At 39.2% G+C, this 24980-nt stretch overlaps 2 protein-coding genes across 2 annotated transcripts in view; one reads left to right on the top strand and one right to left on the bottom strand.

The window, feature by feature from the left end:
• The first annotated feature begins 19 nt into the window (after window positions 1–19).
• Window positions 20–16085, top strand: CAVIN4 (caveolae associated protein 4). The gene is made up of 2 exons (XM_032677869.1): window positions 20–828; window positions 13989–16085. The coding sequence occupies exons 1-2, from the start codon at window positions 418–420 to the stop codon at window positions 14646–14648; spliced, it is 1071 nt and encodes a 356-aa protein (XP_032533760.1). The 5' UTR covers window positions 20–417; the 3' UTR covers window positions 14649–16085.
• Window positions 16086–17629: 1544 nt separating this feature from the next.
• Window positions 17630–24980, bottom strand: part of LOC116781998 (dynein heavy chain 5, axonemal-like) — a 156483-nt gene continuing 149132 nt past the window's right edge. The window contains 3 exon segments of the mRNA XM_032677998.1: window positions 17630–18619; window positions 19500–19721; window positions 24083–24291. Coding sequence (XP_032533889.1) covers window positions 18401–18619; window positions 19500–19721; window positions 24083–24291 — 650 coding nt within the window. The 3' untranslated portion in view covers window positions 17630–18400.

Below are 24980 nucleotides of genomic sequence, written 5' to 3'. Positions count from 1 at the left end.
TTTCCTGACTGCTTTTTGAATTCCCTCGGAGGAAAGCACTCCAGTAACATGAAACAAAAGTAGATCTTTAAAAATATGCAAGTTTGCTTTCCTGCTTAATTAGCAAGTTACTTAACTTTCCTGGATTAACACTAATAACCTCATCAGTACAGAAGCGTGACCCTTTAAACGTGTGTTCCTTTCCAGATATTGCTTCCTAATTTTAGGGGTTTCATGTTGCTGAAAGTATCTGAACAATCACATGTGGATATTTTATAGTCAGAAGTATTTGACCAAGCTCCAGGAGCGGCGTTTCACGCCCTACTTTGAACATTGCTGGAGCCAGCTGTCACCGTGGCTCCCTGCAACAGCGCCAGACTCACTCTGGCAGGATCACTGAAACTTTGCCTCCGTCCAACCTGGCTGAAGGCAGGCAAAATGGATCGCCGTGAAAACACCTCAGAGGCTGACAGAACACACCAAAATCGTCTCTCCAGTGTCATTGAGGAGGAAGAAGAACAAGATGCAGCTTACACTATTGTGACAGTCCTGGACAAAGTGGCCAACATTGTCGACAGCGTGCAGGCGAGCCAGAAAAGGATAGAGGAGAAGCACAGGGAGATGGAAAATGCCATCAAGACCATACAGATTGACATTTTAAAGCTTGCCCAGGCTCATGGCAATACAGGCTTCATGGTGAACAAGTTACTGCAGAAAACCAGCAAAGTCAGCTCCACCATGAAGGAGGTGCGGGCTCGCGTGGAGAGACAGAGCACCAGCGTGCGGAAGGTGAAAGCAAAACAAGAGGAGATGCTGAACAAAAACAAATTCCGGGTCGTAATTTATCAGGTAACCACAAACCTCATTTCTTGTAGTGCTGTTGCTTTGCCACCTCTTTGGTAGCTGCTGGTACGTGTTGGTTGACAAAGCAAAAGATGCAGTCTCTCGAACATAAGAGTTATTTTGTGCTTTCTTTAACACTGAGCTGTGCTCCTCAACATCTTTCAGCACAAACCTACTGATGGCAGTACACAGGGTCTATTATTAGTGTTGGTAGATTTCTGAGCCAGTGGTGTAAGATTAACTGCAGATCAGCAAGGACTATTTGCTGCCTTTCCGAAAGGTAATATGAGGCAGGCCCTGTAAATCTTGTCATACAAACCATGCCTGACATTCATCTCTGTTATTTTTTTCACCATATTAGGTAGAAGTGCAAATAGCAAAAGTGTTTTCAGTCTCTCTGGACCACAGATTTTCTTCTAACACTAATTTCAAAACATGGTTTGTTTAACTTGCAGCGTTTCTCAGGCTCTCCTACTGCTGACAAATTGGAGCTTTTTTCATTGTCTCAGTGTATAACAGTATATGCACAAACTGAAGCTCAGACCCACAAACCCTTCATGACAAAAAGTACTCCTTTGCATGCTCTACTTTGGAAATGTTTTAACGCAGCACTGTTCTTCCAGTCGTATCAGGCAATGAAATAATTTATTTTCTTTCACTAACCTTATTCTAGGATGTTCACTGTTCTTACAAATAATTGCACTTGAAAAGGAGTTTCATGAGAAGTTTGAAGAGAAGTTTCATGAAACAGCATCGTCTCACTTGCATCCATACAAACAGTGCAGGCAGTTCATGGGGTCTTGTCAGTGAGTGCTGTGAAACCCACTTGTTACATGGTCTGATCCTGTATTTGCTGGAACTTCTCTGTTACCCAGGTCTATAGAAAGTGCGTGCTTAATCTTTTGCCAGAAGTATAGTTGCTCTTTTTTACCAGCGAGTCACCAAAGCTTCTTTCAAATGAGTTGTATTTCTCATTAGGCATTCTTGAAAATACCACACCTCGTGAGTAACACAATGCACCCCCATCACTGAGCTTTACACCCTGCTCTTGCATCTCTTTGTACATAAATAGCATCATTTGTAATGAATGGAGCCCTGTGCTTCACCGAGTATATTCATCACCATGTACGGCTGACAAATTCTTCTGCATAATCCAGCTTTCTTAACTACTTCATTTTCTACTACTGGGAAAAAATACCTAAAAAAAAAGAAAAAGCTGAAGGCAGGAAATATTACCTCTTTAATGTTATGTTAGTACCAGATACAGCCAAATTGTGCCTCCTAGATTTTCTAGCTGAATGACTTACTATGCATGTTCAGGAGAAAGTATAGGCCCAACATGACCTATTATTACAATTATTGCAAGCTGCATCATCATGATGGAATAGAAAACAGGTACTTTCACTTTTTCCTTGCAAATCATTTCCCATCTAAAGGTAATAAATATCTGTTGACTCCTCTGGTTAATGGCATAATACCATTTCATTGATGGGCCTTTACCATAATGGCTGCAGCAGAATCAATGCTTTGAAAGCATTTGTTCTTAAAACAGTATTCATTATATAATGTAAATTTTTCTGCTAGCAAGACATGAGTTGTTTATTTAAAAATATAGTAAAATATGGTGAAAATGGATTTACATGCTGCTATAAATAACAGCTGTTGGTGTTTTCAGATACTTGATACAAAAAGTGGCTCTCACAATATGTGCTTTCTCTAAGAATTGCCTTCAGTGGAGTGTCTGAGCTTTCTGCTGGTTTTGCTGGACAAGAATGACCTGCACCCTATTCTGTATGTTTAATTCTTAGTTCGTACTTTTCAGGAAGGGAACCAGCACTTTTTATTGTTCACTTTCGAGCTTCCTCTTCCCACTGTAGCTGAGAACTGCCAGTGAGAATATGAACAACTCCCTCTTTAACTTCCATTCCTTTTGTAAAGTAGATTGAAGAATCTTTTCCCACTTCCACAGAAGAGGGGCAGATATGTTGATCCATCTGGAATCTGAGATTTAACACTTCCCTGGAGGAGGATAACTGCATCGTTCCACAAAAGCTGGAACATGCTAGTTAGTCTAGAGTCCACTGAAGCTTTAAGGCACAGGTTTAGGAAAGTCTCTTTCACTCAAGTGCAGTGATTTTCACACTGTTGATTTATACCGTTGTGGGCCTACTACAGCAGTGCCAAGACCTGAATGACTGAAGCTTGGCTACGATGAGTGGGAGTCTGTTAATAGCTACAGAATCAGCATACTCCCTTCACTATATGTTACAAGTGGATATAACCAAGTTGTTTACTCTGTGGTTGTGACTGATAGCTCTTCTGTAGTGAGATTTTTTTCTAATGAAGCATTTGGGACATTGTGATGAGGGCAGTGACCTGTGTGTAGCTGTTATTGAATGCCTAGATGAGTGAGTCCATGTGCATTTTAGTTTTAACTTTTACTGGAACATGAGCATATGAGGAAAAAGGAAACACCAATTAAATACTAAAGATTTTCTTTCTAGTGGATAGCTTTGATCTTATCATTGGTAGAAGGCGTAGGCAGGTTGAAAAGGATCATTGGCTGAAAGAGATTGTTCCAAGACACCTCAGCAATGATGAAAAGAGTTGGCAATATCCTCACATTAAAAAGAGACAAAGTGATCATCCTTGAGCAGAATGATTAGGGAATTGAGCACATTAATTTTTAGAAGGCCATGTGGTTGAGGAAAAGATATGATAGCAGGCAGCCCTTCTCCCCAGGCTGGCTGCATGATTAAAAATGTCAGGTTACTTAAGACTTTCTAGTGAGGTCTTTGACCCTGCAGTGCTATGTGCCCAGAGACTATAATAGGAAATACAAAGGATGTTGTAGGTTGTATAGGTCACTGCTCACTTCTGTTCAGGTTAGTCTGAATAACCAGCTGTGAGAGCTATCATTTCTCTGCAGTCAAAGAGCATTTAACAATTTAAATGATTCTGACTAAATTATTCAGAAAATAAAAGAGGGGTTTTTTTGTTTTTTTTAATACCGAAAGAACTTGTGTCTTTTGCTTTTCTGCATGTTCTGCAAGTCCCTCTTTGAATGGGAGTGTACAGGCACCAGAAAGTCCATGTTACGGCGACTTTTTTCTATTATTACTTCACACAAGCACCGTAACAACTTCCTATGAAAGGAGACATGCATTTGTTTCACTCACTGCTGTCTGACGTTTGAAATTACTGGACATGTCAGAAACCAAGTAAGGTTATGGCTTGACTGGCCTACACAGTTATGCCACAACTGATTTGTTTGCCCTACCATTGCTTCACCACCCACATGGGGAAAGGCTCACAGAAGCATCCTTGCATATGATCTTATGCATATATAAATTAAAATGTAAGTGTCCTGTCCTGGCCAATGTCCTTCTGTAGCATAATAACTAGGGCAGTAAAAATTGTGAAATCAAGATGGGGACAATAATCTGGAAACCTGAAGTGGAGACACTTTCATCTGAAGGGGCAGTTAGAAATCAGGGTGTGAGGAACTCAGGAGATGAAGGCGCTGAGAGATCAGGCTCATGAACTCGCTGTCCATCGTCACAGAGTTTTAATTACAGCTATTCTGAGCCAAGCCTGTGAGAGTAACTGTGACAGGAAAGGCAGCAAATGTAACACTTCTATTTAGAAACAGACAAAGGAAATCATGTGAACCATTGCCATTAATCTGGTATCATTTGGGCATGAGAATGGCAGGCTCAAAAGGGCTCTGCAGAACAGTATCCTTAGTAGCATGAAGTTAAATAGCTCACAAGGGCAGATTGTGCTAGGTAGGTCATATTAGATCATTTTTCTGTTTTGCGGAAACATGAGAGATCTTATCCTTTCTCATATTTATGTACCTGGTATTTTACTTCATAACAGATAATCTGGAAAAACAACAGGTAACAGTGGATTGTATTGAAATTGGAAGTGAGGCTTGTGATGCGTTTCTGAGTGTGTATGTGTTTCTAAGACCATTTTTGTCAACTGTGTAATGTTTTTGTTAAAAATCTCAGTATGGAAAAGGTGTAATGCTCAAAATTAGGAGCTGTCAGTTCACAGAAAGAAATATAGATATGAAACCAAATTATCTTTACAGCTATAATAGTGTTAATTTGAGTGTACATGGTGCCAATTCCTGTACTTTTAGTAGAAGCCCCTTTTAGTTTGTGTTCTGAAGCCCCACAGTTTAGAAAGGACAGAAAATGGAGTGTTAGTTTCTCTCAAAATGACAGAGACTTGATGTCATGGCTCTTCAAAAAGTTAAATGTGGACATAACAGGCTTCAGGCAAGATGTTTCCAGAACTGGTAGAAATGCCCAGTGCCCTAGCCCAGAATGCCTCAGAGCCTGCCTGGACTACTATGTACAGCTCTGATCATCCCTCTTGAAATAAATTTCTTGTGTTCAAACTGAAGAGGTTTTGAAAACAGCTACCAGGAATGGGATCAGAGGAATGGGAAGCCCTGGTAAATAAGAGAAGACCAAGAGGTCCTAACTTGCTTTAGTTTATCAAGACAAGAGGCTAAGTGAGGTTGTGGGTGTCATTTATACATATGTTTGGGCACAGATGAGGAGTCCAGTAAAGAAAAATGTCAAAATGATGAAATGGGTATAAATTGTCCATGAGTCAGATCTGAAACCAGAAATGCATCTCTCCGGCCCTGGAGACATCAGGATCTGGACAAAGCCTTCTTCTAGAACCCATGGGGAGAGAAGAAAACTTAAATTGCTAATAAAGTGGAGCCTGAAAACTTAATGGGAAGAAAATGGTGTAAGTTGACTACCTGTGACAGCAGAGCACTGGCCGCAGCAGCCTAAGGACACAGGGCCTTTGTTGGAGTCTTGTAGCAGAAACCTTATAAATATTTTTATAGCTGGAACAGGTAATTGCTTTTGCTGAGAATACAGAGAATAAAATAAACCCAACGGTTGTGTCACAGAGTGACAATCTCTCTTGCAAGAGCCTTTGTTTGCAGTGGTGGGCCCAGTGCTTCAGTCCAAAGTGCAGAGCTGGCCCTGTGCTGTGTAGTAGCCACTTGTGGAGAGGTAGGGCCAGCCCTGAGGTACTGAACACAGCCAAGGAGATCATAAATTACCTGTGCTTTTTAAAAAAAAAATCAAAAGCTTTCAACCAGCTAAGGAAAAACTGTTTTTCTAGTGACATGTTTGCAAGGAACAAGGAGAAAAGAAAATGAAAAAAAAAAAAAAAAGACCCTTTTGGGCTATTTCTGTGTTCCTAAGTTGAAATAGGTTGCATATTTCACAGCAGATCATAGCAGATTATAAACTTGACTTAACGCTGTTTGATCTGGTGGCCCCAGACCTGTTCCATTGCAATGATCCTCACAGGTGGGCAGGCTGTCGTTTTTGCAGGGCTGCCATTGATTTTTCTCCACCTGTTAGCACTGAGTGGTGGAAATAACTGATCTTAATTTACATTTGCATTGGATGCAGCTGTTCAGAGCTTTGCTTGTGGTTGCCCTGCAAAGCCAGCAGAGTGTAGTTACACCATAAGCCTCCTGTATTGTGCCTCTTCTCCATGGTCCTAGAGACTGCTTGGAACAACTTACCATCAGGAGCTGTGGCTTGCTGCTGTGGGCACGCATGTATCTTGAAATGGAATCATATAATCACTTAGGCTGGAAAAGACCTCTAAAGATCATCAAATCCAGCCTTTCAGCAATACCTCTCGTTCCTGAGGCACAGATTCGGGAAAGGACTTGACTGGGGATGTGCAGTTGGGATTCATTCTCAGCACTACTGAAGGTAGCTGAACCTTGCAATTTATTCCTATAGTACAGGAATAAAGTTGATCAAAACAGCACAGGCACAGAGATGAGGAATATGTGAAGTCACTAATAGCAAGTTTAGGATTCATCTTTCTTGACACTGAACATTATCAATGAAAATGTTTGTACGTTTGGCCTATAGATTCCCTTCAAGCAAGCAAAGAGAAGTGTATGGAGCCTGATTTGCTTGACCTGCTGTAGATGTCTGCTGGATACAGTTTCTACATTATAAGTATCTGTTCCTTCTGTTTAGTTGAAAAGTTATTCAGAAATGAGTTCATATGGAGGCACAGTTGCTTGGGCACAAAAGTTCAGCACCTCCTGATGACTGTCTGGCTTTCACTTGTACTTGAGAGCACTTCCCTGGTCTAGCTGACTTGTAGGAGCAGTCACCTTGTGATGAATGAATGAATCAACACATTAACAAATGTACTTTTTGGTCTTATCACACCTTGTGATGCTTTTTCTACTTCACTGACAACAGGCTTCCAGAAAAATTGGAAGTGAGAAATTTCATCAGTTTGACTTCAGACCTGCAGACTGACCTGCAGAGCTATTCCCTGGTCTAGCACCATAAAACAATAGCAAAGCAAGGAAAGTGTGCAGCTTTTATTTTCCCCTCGAGCTGCAGTTGTCCTTTTTATGCAGCATGTGGTGGCCTGAAGCCAAGAGCTTCTCCAGCTGATGTGGAGTAACTGGGTAGTGCTCGCTCATTGACTGCAGCGAGTTACAGAGAACCATAATGAGAGAATGAGCTGGGTTTCTTTGTAGTCATTGTACGATAATGGTTGAATTAATGAATTTCTATCAGAATTTAAATAAAAAGGATATGTATTAGCCTTCACAGAAGAGAAATAAGTGGGGCTGACTGTTCTGGCTGGGCTACTTTTTCCATTATGTAAAAATAATTCTAAAAGCAAGCAATAGCACTTAGTCATAAAGTCTTTATGTGTGTTTATTTGACGTGTTTATTCTCTGTCTACTTTGCTTGATAAAACTCCTTAGGTGGCCTTTTAAAATAATCCTATTTCTCTCTCATCTGAGCAGCTTTTTGGCCTGATGGCAGAGATTCTAAAATGACATGTTTGCAGAAGAAATGAAGGGATCACTTGAGATTTATAAAGCTTCATTCTTAACTGTTAGAATATGAGTAAAAGTGCTGAGTGATTTGTAATTGGTTATTCATCAGTGGTTTCATATTGATTTAGAGCACAATTTTAAGGAGTTGTTTTAGGGATTTACCTTGGCTACCAGTCTGAATAACAAATCAATCATTCAACATGCAAATTTCTAGGACTTTTTTAAACACTGCAGCAATGCAGTTTCCTGCCCATAAGCTGCCCATCATTTGCATCACCAGTTGTCATAGACACGGCAGTGGTGCCAGACCAGGTACTGCGTGGCCTTCGACCATTTTGCTGCTTTGTGCTCTGCTTCAGAATTATCAAGTGATCACCAGTTAGTCCCATCTGTGCTTATGTTAATCATCACCTGCACCTTCCCTGTCACACATCCCAAGGCTGAAAGATAGTTGCTCTGACCTTTTTCCTGTGCCACACAATGACTCCAAGGTATGGAGTTTCATCAGTCTCTGCTCCCTACTTATGCTGGGAGCAGTTTTGTTAGGATCATTTTGAGTCTTGCTTTTATATATGCATATATACAATATATAATTTTATCTATATATTATTTTATATATATATAAATTGAATTATTTATTTGGCCATTCTGGCTTTCTCTGCTATTTTTTTTAACTTTAAAAAGCTTTGTTCTGCTAAAGTATTGGTTGAAATTAAATAATAGTTGAGAGCTGATAACAGTTGCCTTTATTTAAGCTGGTTAGAGTTACACTTTGAAGCTATTTGAAACGAGAACACAAAACCAGTTTATAGCATTTCTAGCAAATATTTACATGTAAGACAATGTATTACCTTCTTTTTTTTTCTCCTTGCCAACTTTGGAAGCTCAGACTGGGCTTTGAAATACACGCCTAAAATACACGTGCCAAAAACCGTGAAAGGACAGGGGAAGTAAAGCTCTTGAACTGGCTACATTCATTAAAATGACCTCATATTCCATTGTTTTTTATTTTCAAATGGCAAAATTATTACTGAAATTATCATTAAAAGTGTTAATGTACTGAAGTATTTTTGTACAGTGACATTATATCACTGCTTCGTCTAGCAAATCAAGTGAACTCTAAAATAAACACATACTTTCTTTAGGAAAATAAAAGTACTGCTGCTATTAATTATTGATCCCGTCTGTGCTTCCATAGAGTAAAAATTTAGATAAGAAGGTTGTGAGGGAATCTTTTCAACAACCCTTTTTCCCTTTTCCCAGCGTCACTGTCCTCGCTGAAGGCATGACATTTTTCCAGCAGCCCCCTTTGGTTTATTTGCTCCTTAGAGCAGCAGTAAGAGAGAAAAGTGCTATTAGAGCTGACCTGATCTTTGCCAAGACACCACTGCTGCAAAATATCTGAGACATTGCTAAACATTTTGCTCTGCCATTTCCTCTCTTTACCTGCCCAGAGATGAGAAGAACCTGACTGTGCAGGCAGGGTTATCAAGCAGGCGCATTTTGAGACAGTCTCTTTTCGCCTGCATGTTTCAATTATCTGAGCATCACCACCTCAAGAGTCTCACAGTGTTGAGTAGGGGCATTGCCACATTTAAGATTATTTACCTACTGGTTTGGTTTTTTTCTGTGAGGTGAAAAAGTCAGCACCTTGCACTTTGTGCAGTTTAAGGAGCAGGCGCATTAACCTTCTTTCATAACGCCTTGCTATATCCCATGGGAAAAAATGCTACTGCTGTGATCCCTTCCCTGAGATCAGAAGACACCAGCAATGCCTGCAAACTGCCCTCTTCTGCACCCGTGGGTGCAGAGCAGCCAGAAATTTGGAAGCCAGTGAAAAACTTGAGGAGTGAAAGGAGTGTGATAAGGACACAGGCTATGTCCCCTTAAAAAATTTCTAATTGTGAATTAAATTGAAATGAGAGCAGAGAGAGGGTGAAAATGTCAGTGATGGAGTCAGACTTTGTTGGGAACCCAGTGTTTGAAACATTTGGATTTCAATATTCTCTGTCCCTGGAGCCATCCATTCAAATTAATGCTATGCTGGCCTTTTTCACCAAAGCTGAGGTTTACTCATAAGTTTACTTTGCATTCAGCCAGGCCTCTAAAAGCTCAAACTTCTTTGGCTGGGCGTATTTGAGAGGTTATATACTCAAAAAATAGGAAAAACCATATTTCAGGTTTAAGATGCTTTCTTAGCAAACTTGCTGTGCCAGGGGCATCACCAACCACTCCTGAATTGCACAATTGTTCAGTTATGATCTTATACTTTAAAGTTTTGTCTGGTAAAGTTGTTTCTTAAGCAGTGGATCTAGCTACCCTTACAGCTTTGTGGCCTCTCTGTCTCTCCCTCTGTCCAGCTGAACTGCAAAGGTCTCCAGAATTTTCCCTTATCATTCAACCAGTACTTTCAGTCCCTCCTTTGTTACCACAGAACCTGAAGTCTTTCTCCTTTCTGAGTTTGTTTCCTTCAACACACATGCATTTCTCCAAAACATTTCCAGTTTCAACAATACACTATCTAATCTGACTTCGTTCTCCCCTATCCCCTCTCACTTCTATTCATAACACACACCTCCTCTTCTCAGCACCCTTGTCCTCTGCTGAAGACATCAAGTCCAGATCTAGAGGCAAGGTACCTGGGCCATGGCATTTTTGCTCAGGACAGACATCAGCTGAAGGGACAGATGGACTGACTCAAAACGCAGCCAGCTTTGCAGTAGAGATCTTATTTCTTTGTGTCTGAACTCCATTCTCAAATTGGTGTAAAGTGCTCAAATGTTTCTGTGTTAGTGGAAAGGCTGAGAAGGTGAGATATGCATAATGTAAGTGTATATGTTACACTCCTTGTATTAAAACAAGACAACTTCCAAATTAATCACTTACAGGATGGACATGCCAACTTTTTTCTTGGAAGGAAAGGAAAAAAAATAGTTTTGTTTAAAAGGTCCAGGTCTGTTTTCAGTGTGTTGAGCAGAGGATAACTTATAAGGAGGTTATGGCCAATGAGCAGTTATGGCCAATGAGCACGCCAGGACCAGTGTGAGCACTCTCTGCAGGTGCTCCATCTAGGAGGAGGGGTGAAAGGGAAGGGGAATGCTCAGCTTCCACAGATTTGTGTTCTGATTCTGGCCTGTGCATGTCTTTGGTATTTGCTAGTAGGCAAGGCAAGCACGTCATATGTATTAATCGCCCATGTGACTGCATGCCTCTTTGTTCAAGAAATCATGTTAAAAATAACTGAATGTTTGGTATCATCTTTTACTGTGGAATAATCTCCTGTCCTCATTTTAGATCCTCCCTTAGCTCCCATGAGGTGGCAGTGGCAGATACGAGTCCTTCCTAGCAAAATGCATAAGCAGATTTTTAACTAAAAGCTTGGCAGCAGCAGCATCAATGGCTCAACTCCCTTCTCACCCTCCCCTAAGATCAGACTGCTCAGTCCTACTCTTTTGAGCCCCATCTGCTTTCCAGACAAAGAGAAAGCTGTCACCCCATTTAGGGCTTTGTTCTGTGCTGCTGAAATCAGTAGGTGTTTGGTCTTTGGTTTTAGTGAGTCTATAAAGGAGCTGGTAGCTATATGCTGTGACTGCATCTGTTTCCCACCTGGTACTAAAACTTCTTCTTCCTGCTTTAGGAAGGATGAGCTACTCTCTTCTCTCTGCCCTACTGATACCTAGTGATTAAAAGAAATGGGTAGGAGCAGGAGAGAGAAAGGAAACAGATGAGAAAGTTCACCTACTGAGCCTAAATCACTGTATTTTTATTCTGATACCTCCCTAACATGCTAGACAGGTTCACTAATACTTTCCGCTTTGGTAACATCCAGAAATCTTGAGAGGAGATAGAAACTCACACTAATTTTTTGCCTTGCTACATTTGACTCTTCAAGATGTGTGCAGAAATCAAGGAAAAGGAGAAAATCCAAGTTTTGGCAAAAATCATTCTGAGACTCTGTAGAAGAATGAAAATGTTTCCCAGGATCTGTGACTCTAGATTCTATCTCTTATCTACAAGACCTTCATCCCTCATGTTATTGCTCATAACTTTTAATTCTAACATGTCTGTGTGAAAGTTAAAGCACTCTCTACTTTAGCTAATAGACTAAAGGTAAATACAGTAATAAAGGTAAATACAAGAAAAATCTTCATATGAAAGGCATACTCCTCTCACCATATTGTATTCATCTCTGTATTTACTGAAATTTCAGAATAGTCATTCTGGAAACATTTTTGTTACCATTTCAGCTGAAGGACTGGGCTATAATTTAAAAACTTTGACGAATTATTACCCAGCTGTGTTTTAGTTAATTTTCAGAAAAGGAGGGATTATGTTTATATATAGAAGTCTTTATATAATTAATGTTAATTTGCACATGTTAATGAAGATGATTACTAGCAAAGCATTGTAGTTTTGTTCCTGCTGATTTTGACAGATGAGTTGAATAACATTCTGCTGTAATCAATGTAACATAATTTGTCCCTATTTTTTCTATGCATTAACAACTATTTTACTAGAGGGTTTTTATTGAAGCCAAGGCATGATGACAGATTCCTAAGTGGGCTTTGTCTGTCAAATAGCTCAATGTATGTTATTTTATGTATTACTATTACTCTGTAAAATAGCATGACTCACTACTATATGAGTCACTGTGAAAAATGACAGACATCTTTTTGGCTGGAAGTAAGTTCACAGCAAAATATTCAGTAAGCCTGACTTGCTGTTCATGGGTTCACAACTTCTGATATCTTTCTTTTTGTCTCCATTAGAATGATAATACTAACTGTAGAGTCCTGACACTATCATGCTTCAGAAATCAGTTGAAGTAGTTAGTAGTAATGGGAAACTTTAATTAGAGAAGTTTTATATAGCTGCTGTGCCTGTCTGTACCCCAGAGGGCTGCTCGTCCTGGGAAAAGAGCACACACAGGTAAAGAGCTGGTAGGGAAAAATAGGGTGGCATCATCCTCTCATACACCTCCTGCAAGTTACGATTCTTCTACTCTGCATACACTAGTAGTGACTTACTGACACTGAGCTACAAATCTGTACTGTCCATGTAGACGGCAACCTTTCAGATCAGGGAAACAACTGTATTAGGAGATTCTCCCTGTTCAGATAAATCCTTCATTGCCATAAGCTTTTCTCACTTTTTTTTTTTTTTTTTTTGATGTCCTTAACCACTAAGTGAATCTTGGTAAATTTTTTGTTTACTGTGGACAGCTTTTGGAAATCTTCTGTGTCTTTGAGATTTGAGCCTCTAGCAATTTTTCTTTGGAAAGGCTGCATGAATTCCTAGTGCTAAGATATGCAGCTGATACCCACTGGATGAATAATACAAATATGTATATATGTCCCTGTATATGCCCAGGGAGGTGGTGGAGTGACCGTCCCTGGAGGTATTTAATAAGAGACTGGATGTGGCATTTAGTGCCACAGTCTAGTAGATTAGGTGGTGTTAGGTCAAAGGTTGGACTCGATCTCAGAGGTCTTTTCCAACCTGGTTGATTCCGTGATTCTAATTCTGCATGCTCATACAGACCACCAAACTCACCACAGGAGACAGAGGTGCTTGCTCAGAGTTATTGTATGTTTCCAGATGGAACAAATCAAGCTCACCTCAGCAATGGTGCAGGTGCTGAGGGAATTTTATGGAACTGGGTTTACTGAATAGCATCTCGTTCCTTTAATGGCTTTGTCCCATTGTGGAGCCAGCACATGTAAGTTAATAAGTTGGAGTTCATTTCCTTCTGAGCAGCAACAGAAATGTTTGCTAAGCTCCAAATAGTAAAAAATGGACAATGTCTTGGTAACAGTAGAGGACTGAAGCTACTGGGTATCATTGAGGCGCTTGTTTGGAGAGTGCACAGCTGACACAAGCATAAGAGCCTCTTTTGTCTACAGGATGTTTGCTGTTATTGGTGAGGAATAATGGATCTAGGTCCAATCCCAGAGAAGCAGATAAGGGCCAAAAAATAAATGAACTATACAAGTCTGCTCTGAAAACCATTAGAGGCCAGTACTCACAGGACTATTGCATTCCTTAATTTCAGGTAGAACCACAGTGAAAAGAAATCTTTAATCGGGCAGTCTCTACAGAACTTGGCAAAGGTTTCTTTTGCCGTTTGTATTCTGCATAGATCAAGTACGATGGTACAAGCCTAACGTACTATGTTACAATATTATATTTCAGTTAGCTTTAACTAACTGCAAGCCAGCCAAAAAAAAAAAATGCATGAATCACCATCCTTTTGAAATACACTTGCTGGAAGATGACTCTGTGCTTTCATTCACAGGAGGAAACCGAGTGTCCTTCATCTCTCTCTGTTATCAAAGAGATGACAGCAGGTGAAACTCTAGAGGACGATTTTTTCCCACCTGATGATCTGTCTTCTGATGAAGAATATTATATAGAAGAAAGCAAAGCAACCAAGTTCAAGAAATCAGGCATGAGGCGCATTGATGATATCAAAAAGGCATTTTCAAGGGAAAATATCCAAAAGACAAGACAAAATTTTGGCAAGAAGGTAAACAGGCTTCAAACTAGGATAGTGACCCCTGAGAGGAGAGAGAGGATCAGGCAGTCAGGAGAGAGACTGAAACAATCTGGGATAAGGATGAAGAAAACCATTTCACAAGCTGCCCCAACAAAGGAGATGTTCAAGATCCATAAAAAAAATAAAGAACGAACAGGAGCCGAAGGTCAGGAGGGGATCCAGGAAGCCGGTGTACACATTGCCTCTGAGCTCACAGCAGCAGAGCCCTTCACTGAAGAAATCTCTTACACAGAAGTGATCACTAAGGTAAAGAAAGACAAGAATAGTGCAACAAAAGGTGCTTCCCAGTCAACTGAAATAGGAGTGACTCTCCCAGAAGTTGTTCTTAAGCAGGAAAGAAAAGAAGGAGGAGGAGGTGATGATGGCGTCCCTTTGCTAGACTTAAAGCAATCAGCATAAGGAATCAACGAGCAAACACACCATACTGTCCTTACTGAACAAGAGAGAACACAGTATGTACTCACTCAGCTTTTGAAAAATGTGTGAATTCGTGTTATATCACAAAATGTGTTGGTGTTGTTCTATCATTTACACAGATGTCTCTAGTGTTGTCTTCCTGACAAGAGTCAAGCCATGCAAACTGAATGAAGGGGCTCCCCCTCTGTCTTGGCCTGTGCCGATAGCCATCATTAACCCAAATGGAACTCGCAATGTCAAAGGGAGATGGAAATCTGCTGCATTTTCAAGATTGATTTAGCAGTCACTTTACAACCTAATTACTCTCATCGTTTTATGTACAACTGTATAAAATTTATTTCCATTATCTTATACCAACTCATCTAATCAGAAAACAGTAACAAAGCTATTACTTTGTATTAGCAAAAGGAAGTACTATGGAAAATGTCATTTAGCTATACAAATATTATCATTAAAGGGCCTTCACAGAAATGGCAGAGGATATTCTTGCTTTATCCAAGGTATGAAAAAATGGGGCAGGAATAATAAGGTTTAGAGTAAATTCTCTTTCTTCTTATTGGAAAAGAGAAGCTCCTGAAATGACTACAAGTTATTTCCAGAGTTCTGAAACAGGAAAGTCCAATGTAAGTAAGCAATGCATTTTCTGCTCTTATGGAGAAAGAATAAAAAAGAAGAAGAAATATTCAATATGAAATAGCAGGAGAAAAAAAGAATTTTGTATTTCAGAAAAATGAGATTGTGAGAAAGGCAATGGTATGAAGCAGTGAAAGTGGAATAAGATGAATGCATGGGTTCTGGATAAATAGAAAGAAAAATTAGAATATTGTAACCGAAGTTTCCTTGACTTCCTTAAACAAATTATTATTCTATACATAGGATCATAGGGCTTATGTGCAAAACCGACCAGACAAGGGAATTATTTTGTTTTCTGCTCTCTGTGCTTTTTCAGAGCTGCACTGCAATTAAAATCTATTCTACAAAGTCACAAATGTACAGGGCCAATCCATAACCCAATTCTTTTTTTCCGATCATCATCATTATCGACCAGCCACAGCCTCAGGGATTATGAGACAGACACCCTTTGGAGTATGGAATGCTGTTTATTTGCAACACTCCGGAGCCAGTGCCCTGACATCAGATATGTTTGTAAACATGACTGTACACTGATATGGGGTGCAGGACTGTATTGCTCTCTTCATTCTTAAATGGAGTTGCCTTCAAAGCACTTATCTAAAGCAATGTTAGTCATTACTATCTGTGTGAAACTTGTACAATATTGCCAAAAGCTGTATGATTGTATTTAATATCTCGGATTCATTTTAACAGCAGAGCATAACTTGGTTATCTATATACATTGTTTGAGGACTCCTAGCTAATTGTTAATCTCTAATTTAAATACAATTAGTTTGATTTCAAGTATTCTGCCTGCCAGTTCTTTCATTTAGTCTGGTGTACATCCCATTTGAAGTCAAACAGCTTTAGCAATAGTAACTAGGGAACACTGGTGGAGGAAGGTCAATGTTACACTATGTCAGTGACATTTCAAATCAAATTAATGTTGTCAGATTGGGAGCAGCCACTCCACTGCATGGAAGAGCAGGATAGGGCAAGAGAGGGAGTCAGGGAGAGGAAGACATTTCTTTCAACAGTAAATTGTACATCTCTGTTCTCCTGTAATTACATGCAAAAAGAAAAAAAAGAGGTTTTGCTTATAGGATAGACTGGAGGTTTTGTTTGGTGTGTTTTTACTAGTTACATGAAGTCTTTCTGGAATCAAGTGACTTTGTTTTTCTTCCAGTTCCATATCAAACTGTAGCTATCTTCAGTGAAGTACTGATTTGTCTTGTTCTTCAGGAATATGACCTGCATTCTGTTCTGCAAGATTTGGCATTTTCCTAAACTAGCAAACAAGGTTTAGTTATGGAAATGAAAATGTTGGAGTTCAAGTAAGTTATTTCCTTGCATTTTTATACAGCAGAACACTAAGTGCTAGAACATAATTGCCTATAGATTTTCTTTATATAGCATTTAGTGTTCCCTTTTACTTGACAAAGAAAGGAAGTGATGCAGTTTCCAATCAAAGTTAATTTACTCCATGTCCCCTCATACAAGTAGGGGATGAGGAGAACGCTATGGTTTGCAACTTCAGTTTCTGTGTAACAGTACAACCTTTTGCTGCTTGAAGTCTCTATCTTTTTCATAATTTCCAAGATCAATGATTGTGAAGCCAAATCCTTCAGCCTTCTCAGAAACAAAATTCTCAATGAAATTGTTTGACATACAGCTGTATTGGAGGGAGGCCTGGTGTATATTTTTTGGAACAGTTGGTGTCACTTGGAAAGATAATCTTGCCGGCACTGTTGCTCCTGGCTCAGTAGAAGAAAGGCACCCTGTTCCTGTCTGCTGTGTTTTCCAAGAAGAAAGCTGGCACTTTCCACTTAGTTGTGGGTGGGAGTGTGAATATCAAACTTCCTCATGGAAAGAGCCCTGTAATTGCTAACTGCAGAGTAAAACTGGTTATGGGAAGGGATGAACTACTTTCTGAGACACTAGCTGAAAGTAAAATGAAGTATTTATACAAAAATTGAAAGTGTTTACAAGGAGACAAAAAATTATTAACAAAACACCGACTGCAAGCCCTTGTTTCATAACATCCAACGGCAATTTCTTTTGCTTTGAATTTGCGCTGTGAAAAAACCCAAACACGTTTTCTGCCAATAGCTGTCTGCCTATTAAAAGAGAAGTAGCAATCACCCTTCAGTTACAGGGTAGAGAGCAATGGTGGTTAACACAAAAATAACTTCAACCATTTCAGGTAAACCTACTCCCAGAAATGGCCTGTGTGTGATTTTCTAGTTTGTTTTTTTTTTACCTAAACTGGTGCAAAATGCAGAATAAAAAACAGTTAAGAAGTTTGAGTTTGTAGGATTCAGGCAGTAATGAAAATGAAATGAGAGCCGAACTAGTGTTCGGATGTGTTTGAGAAAAGTTTCAAAACCTTTTTGCCACTAATAATGGGTGTGCGCAGTTTCCTTATAAGGGGATACAGGTTTAGAAATTAGTTAATATGCGCAAAGGCCACTACTTGTGCAAAGATAAACATGCCCGATTGTACAGCTTCTATGATCATTTACATAAACAAGTGACTGTTTAAGAAAATGGTGGTATCCATTAGTAAAAACACCCAGTAAGTTTACAAATGCAAAATCAAAGGAACTGTGCATTGGAATATATGCAGATAAACATAAAGTTTTACCACATGTTTAATTCTCTTGCCATTACAGATTTAATAATGCTATGGATGATAAGTTTTTAACTACAAAGTTGAACTTAAAAATAATTGTATTATATTATGAAAAAATCTTGTATTAAGAAAAGAGAACATCTACAGAAGAACGACTGTAAATGTTAGAGCAGTTGTCACTATCATTTTTTCATAGTGATTCCATTATGAGCAAGTTATTTGATTATATTATCACTTGGTTTGTAACAGTTGCCAAATTTTACATCTGCAAATGTTTTCCCTCTGATAATCCCAGGATAAATACATTTAGTATTTTTGCTGTGAACAGAGTAAACTGATCTATGTGCAATTAACATAATCTCTATACATCATTTGTTAACTCCCGCACCCCTATGAGAAGGTAGCCGCCACTTTGACAATAACAATGCAAGTCCTACTGGCTGCAGCTAAATCTTACTAGGTTGTTCTTTTTTTAAATAGCTATCTGTCCCTATTTTGTACTGCAGAGCAGTGCAACCCCCCTTAAAGTCCAATGATCAGGATTCTGCACTGTTTTCAGATATAAAGAGAAAATGTATGTTAGATCTGTTCTCCGAGGCTTTTTGTAGACAGGGCAGAAGTACACATTTCCTTGTTGCCTCTTTGGGTCATTTAGTGCTGTCGTGCTAACAGCATACACGTGGACCACAGGAAGACTTGTGAACAGCACCTGAGAATGTTGAAAGAGACACAGGGCTCAGCATTAGAGAAGCAGGATAGCGAATCTGAATCTAAACACTAGAACTAGACTCAGTAAAGGCCTTCAGCAAAAGTGCCAGTAACTCAGCAGAGGTACATGCAAGAACAGAAGTCCTACACTTGCTACTACATTGACTCTAAGCCTGTGGCAGCTCCGGGACAACAGACATCAGGAAGCCTGATGGAAGGAAAGGAAAGCAGCAGAAACCTGGAAAACTGCATGCCATGGAAGTAGATGGAAAAATGACAGTGTGGTTCTAGGAGGGAGAGCAACCATTGTCTTTTTTCCCATCCTTTGCCCCAGTTTTCCCTGAACAGTGACCACAGCATCTAATCATTACTCCATAGCTAGATTTTAAATCTGCTTAGTTACATCAGCAAAATGTAACTCCATGCATGGATAACTGAGCATAAGGTCGGAACTAATACCCTTCCTCATATTAAAAAACAAACACCAGGGATTTTCAGTCAACCAAACACTGACCTCCATAGCAAACCCAGGCTGGGGCTTTGGGAGTTCTGGTAGGGTCCTACTTGGTCAGTCAAAAGAAGACTGATTATGGCTTGCACTATTTTATTTGAATATAACTGTGCTTCTAGTGAAGCCAAGAAGCCCAGCCTCTGGTCTGATTTAGTGCAATGCATCCTAAATTTATTTTCTGACAGAAGTCTTTTTGTTTGCTTCTTGTTTGCTTAGTGGGTAAACACTCTGCCCTCTTCCGAGCCCTGCTAGTGTTTTACCCTCTTAAAACCCATTGTGAAACCACTGCTGCAGGCGCTCAACGTACTTCCTGGTGTTCTCTGAGCATACTGTATTATCCTACAGTCAGTCATACTCATTTGATCCTTACCTTTGGTGGTGACTCAATCAGCTTACTGTTTCTGCGGTCCCAACCTGCCCCTTCGAGGTAAAGGCCATAAATGTAAACCCCACCAATGTCAGCAGGAGGAGGGCCAACAACATCTTCTTTCATCATCTTGGTCACTTCATTGTGTAAAACAACACTGTCGAGTGCCCACCCTTTTGCTAAATTCATGCGAGTTGTCTCTTGCCTCATAGCCGTTAGGAATCCCTAAGGAGACACAGAGGAATACAACATGAAGGATTTTTTTATAAAGCCTTGAATTTAACCATTCCCAACATTTTTTTTTCCGGTGTAAGTGACATCAGCTATACAAAACCTCGTCCCACAAAATTTCATATACATATAAACTAAATTCAGTAGTGTAAATTCAATGCTCTCCTACACTTTCCCAGTACCATTCATTCTTACATAATTGGTGTGCACATGCTGGTGCTAAGAAGCCACCAAGTTGGCTTATTTAACATATCAGAAGCTGCCTCACAGTATAACTTGCCTCACATTCCTATATTACAACCAAACAGATGGAGAGAGGTTTGCAAGGCTGCCAAGTTAATGTGTTTTCAGAGGTTCCAGATACAGGTAATTTTTAATTTCTGTAACACTGGCTATATTACTCACCTTTTCTTATACCAACATTGTAAAAAATGCTTTTCAGTCAACAAGTAATGAAGCATTTTACAGAATACAAAGGAAGTATGATCTGGAATCATGAAATTACTGAAATGCCTCTGACACTTTGCTCAGTGAAAAGTCTTTATGTACTACAATACCATACTATTTCAGACAACAGAAAGATAAACCCAGAGCACTTCAGCAGCACAGAATGAAATTTAACTCCCTTCTAAAGAGCTCCAAACTCATGATAAAGTTACAAGCTATCAAAAGACAAGCCAGGTTGAAGGTGCTTGTTAGCTTCTCTGATACAGCTGTCCGTGTGCACACACACTGCACTAAATGGGAAGAGCCTTAGTCCTTAGACATGGGAGGGTAGACTCCTTTGCTCTTCCAGTGGTCATGCTGTAGATGTGCATCTTATTTTACCATATGGAAACCCATCTGTGTAGCCATGTAGAGATGAATGAATAAATCACAAAATTGAATATGCAAGAGCAATGGAAAGGACAACTAGGAAAGAATAATTTTCACAACAGGTTTCAGAACAGGGAATGAAAGCATCTAGAGACATGGAAGGGGGGATAGAGAGCCACATGAGGAACGGACAAAGGTGGGAATTAGAGAGCCAACAGCAGAACAAGGAAGAAATCAGGAGCAATGAGGGAATTGAACAAGCTTTTTATTTTTCTTCAATATTCACAGTGCAGGATGCTGATGCTCTGTGGAACTACTGTTCGGGGCAAATGAATGGAATGAAGCCAGATGTGGAAACACGGGCTATTAGCTACTGAATGCAGGGGCCAATATCTGGCTGCTAGGGCTGAAATGCTTGTTGCATGCGCTAAGCTTGGTAACCACGCAATACCCTTTAAGTTATGAGGACGTGAGATGACTTACAGGAACTCAGATGTTTCTGTTGAGACACTGGTTGCTTCTCATTAATATAATCCCAGAGACCCCAGGACAAGTGTTTTAAAGTAGCTTTGTGATGGCACAGATAATTGTAATTGCGTTTGAAGTAGTTGAGAATTCTGGCATGTAGCTAAGGGAGAGAGGATTAAAGACCAAGTTCTTCTATCAGAAATGCCATTAAATGGAAGCAGAATCCTTGTAGTAATTTGTGAAATTTTAATTTGCAGAAACATACTAGAACCAATAGTTTAAAATACATGAAGTGTTCACTGCCAGAAGGTCCCAGAAGGCTACTGCATCCCAGATAAACTGAAATATTAAAGAAAGAAGAGCCTGAAGAGGACAGGACAGAGCAGTGACTGTATTAAGGGAATCAGTTCAAAGGCACCATGGAAACACTGGGAAAAAATAAGCTCAGAGCTGTGAGTCGTCTTCAGGGATAAGGTTTAGATAGCAGATTATTCCTACAGAAATGGCAGGACCTATATGCTGTCTGCAGTGGGACTTTTAATGATTATCTGCTCATTTGAATGAATCCTAGACAGTGTTTAAATACTACAGCTGTGAGCTGGAGGCCCAGCTGGGTGTTCCAGAGAAGGTGAATGGTACAACAAAGAGCAAGACACCATCAGGTGGCTTGAGGTGTCGCTGTACAGCTGAGGGCTTGGCTCACCCCAAAACCCTCTGTCAGGGACATAATGGACCGCTTGCAATGACATTTGCTTCGATTTCTGGTAATCCTTGCCTTTTTTTTTTTTTGTTTGGTTTGGTTGGTTTTGTTCGTTCGCATGCCTCACAGTACTTAAAATCTATATATAGGACAAGTGACAGCAACTGGATACAGAGATTCAAACAAGGAAACAATAAAACAGTGTCAGCCACAATCTGGAAATTGGAAGTTAGAAATGAGATATGCCTAGTGTCAAGTTTTTTGATGAAAAAATCCCGTAACAGATTAACTTCAGGGAGGTAAACTCATGGCACTTCTTGTTTTGTTCACCCCAGTTATCTTGACCCAGTGCAGACACACAGAGGGAATCAGGTTTCTTTTACATAGAAGTCTGAGCCAGCCATCATTTGTATCACTAAAAATAAAGATTAACTTCTGTGAAATTATTGAATTTATCCTAGTGTATAAACAGTCTTAGAAAAGGCGGAGTCAGGTATTATATTAGTTTTTATTGCCAGAATACCTCATTTTTCCAGTGTTATAAATCTGTTGTCTCATGTTATCCATGGCATTTATTCATTGACTATAAAGCAAACAGTAAGATATATGCAAGTAGGCAAATTACTTAGGAGCTGTATTTCATCTTACAAATGAAAGGATTTTTCTGACAACTTCTCAGGTGTTACAAACAAGCCATTAGAACTGCAGCACTAATACCTCATCACCTCAGCTTGTTTGAGAAGAAGAAAATCAATTTTCTTAACACATGAAATACTGATTTTAAACACAGCAATATGACTATTAACAAAATAATATTAATTAATTAGAAAATGAATATTTTCTCAGGTGAACTTCTTTTAGAATGAGCCAATCCTACAGCGTGGGCTACAGAAAATTAAAACTACAACAATAACCATCTGATTCTTAGGCTTGTGATTGTCAGCACAAATAAATTTTTAAATCTCTGCACACTATATATTTAGGAACCTTTAGAACCAGGGGTTATGAAGTGTTTAATTTTTGTATTTCTAGAGGCTTTCTCACTTGCTGTGGTCTATTAAATCACAGTTTGTTTGGGGACACTTTACAGTGATTATTTGGCAGCTCTTTCGAAAAATCCACCTATATGGATCCAAAAAATTGTAGAATGCCCAATCTGGGGTGGCAAAATTTCAGGCACAAACCCAGAGCACAAAAAAGCCAGCTAAAATGGCCAGTACAAAATCTCTTTTAGCTCTTGCTCATCTGTAGTGCAAAAGCAGACACCAGCTCAAAAAACATGGAACTGTAAAAGCTTGTTAGGATTGCATCCAGACTGATCATTGCAGAAGTTACTTTGGAATATTTTAGAGTGCTGCTATCAGTGTGTTGCTAGCAAACCAAGTATGGAAGCATAATCATTTTACTAAAACTCCTACTCCTTTTCCTCATACTTGGGAACCTTTTGCTCAGGGGTTCTGTGAGCACGCTTTCATGCTATAAAGTTGTATTGGCAGACAGCTGACACAGGCATGATAGATAGATATTTCCCAGCAGTAGTCCTAGAGAATATTTGCCACTGTTGCTTTCTCTATTCTAGGCAGCTGTTTTAGCTAGCTTTTGCATTGCTAACAAGTACTGAGATTAAAATAGATCTTCAAAATAGCTTTTTGCTAAGACTTCACAGAAACCTTTTGGCTGGATACTCTCACAATGACTCATTTCCACAACTCATGCTTCCCACAAACATCTGTGAATCACAAAAAGCTTTAATGAATGTGGATAGCTTTGCAAAGTCTATACATCATCTAGGTATGTATACTTTACTTCTTTTAACTGTGCTCTCAGCTGTTCCCTTTTTTGTGTTTGATTTCAGGCCAGGTTTTTATTTTAGATGGTGCAGACGAGGGGCTGTGTTTTTTATATGTCTCCACAGATCATGTCTGGCACAATTCTGGGGTGGTATAAATAACAAACCTTCCATTTCAAGGAACTGATTTGCAAGGATTGAGAGCCAAGTCCAAATCTCTTCTTCCTGTGTCAAAGTTCTGGAACTTACCTTGTTTTGTACTTAAAGGTATTTTCATGCAATAAATAAGAAACAGGTTACTGTAACAGAGGAGCTGGGAAAAGGAAGATTACATTGAAGTGTGTAAATATGTACTTATCCAATTTCCTCACTATAATTAAAGCATTTCACTATTTCAGTAGCACTGTTTTGGTCGAGCAAAATTTTCTTTAATAGATGTTGAAGATAATTTATCCTATATTTATGCTAAAAATTTAATTTAGATTACACTTCATATAGTCAATATTGAGTCAGCTTGAAGTTCTCTCAAGGTCTAATTTAACTGTTACATAGAAGATATAAAGGTCAATCTGGCAATCTTACCTGTGGATTAAAGAATCCTGTCATCCAGAACTGGTTTGGACGGCCATCCTGCAGCCAGCTGCTGAACTGCTGGTTTCTTTCAAGAAGCTCAGTAAACCAAAATCCTAAAGTAGTTGACTCCCAGGAAATCCTAAGCCACAGTTTTGGAATTCTAGCATCATACATATTATCTAAAGCATCTTGCAATTCTTCTGACATAATTATGGTTCCTGGAAGATAAGTAAAACATTCAGAATGAACTTTCCCTTAGCTTACAAAGGCAATTAAAACTTCCAAATGACATTCTGAGTCTAATAAACCCTCTTTTGTTGTGCCTTAATTGCACACCTGTAGCACTGCATTCTTATCAGTTTGCAGTTAATTTGCTCAAAATTATAAGACTTGATTCAAAGTTAAAAGTGATAAGATAAATGATATTTCTTCTGTTGTTTTGATCAGAAATAAAGATATGTTTCTTAAACAACTCCTTCTTCCTCACACACATTATTTATATTCATTATATTCACGGTGTGTTTGGAATGTGATTAATAATTTAAAACTTTTTAATATATTTTAATGGTTCCTACATGCATGATCAATGATAGAGATACACTGTGTAACTCATCTATATCCTAAGCATGTACTGACAGTGATTATATTCATGATTCACTGTTATTAATGATAACTTTGTACATTTCCATTATCAAGATTCTCAGTGGGAAAGTAGTAGGTAGAATAAAGCTAGAGGCAAGACTTTTTCCTATTTTTTGGCAGTGGCAGCATGTACTCACATATTCCATTTCCATGCCTAGTATTGTTCTCCCCACTAAAATGTTGGCATTTACTAAGACAGTGATTTGTCAGTGACATTCACCATTCCATATGCCAGAAGTTCCTACATCTTATCAGTCTATACTCT

This window comes from Chiroxiphia lanceolata, chromosome 1 (genome assembly GCF_009829145.1).
Source record: "Chiroxiphia lanceolata isolate bChiLan1 chromosome 1, bChiLan1.pri, whole genome shotgun sequence".
Taxonomy (NCBI): Eukaryota; Metazoa; Chordata; class Aves; order Passeriformes; family Pipridae; genus Chiroxiphia; species Chiroxiphia lanceolata.
The sequence above is the reverse complement of the archived record's forward strand: the minus strand, read 5'-3'. Positions and strand labels throughout refer to the sequence as shown.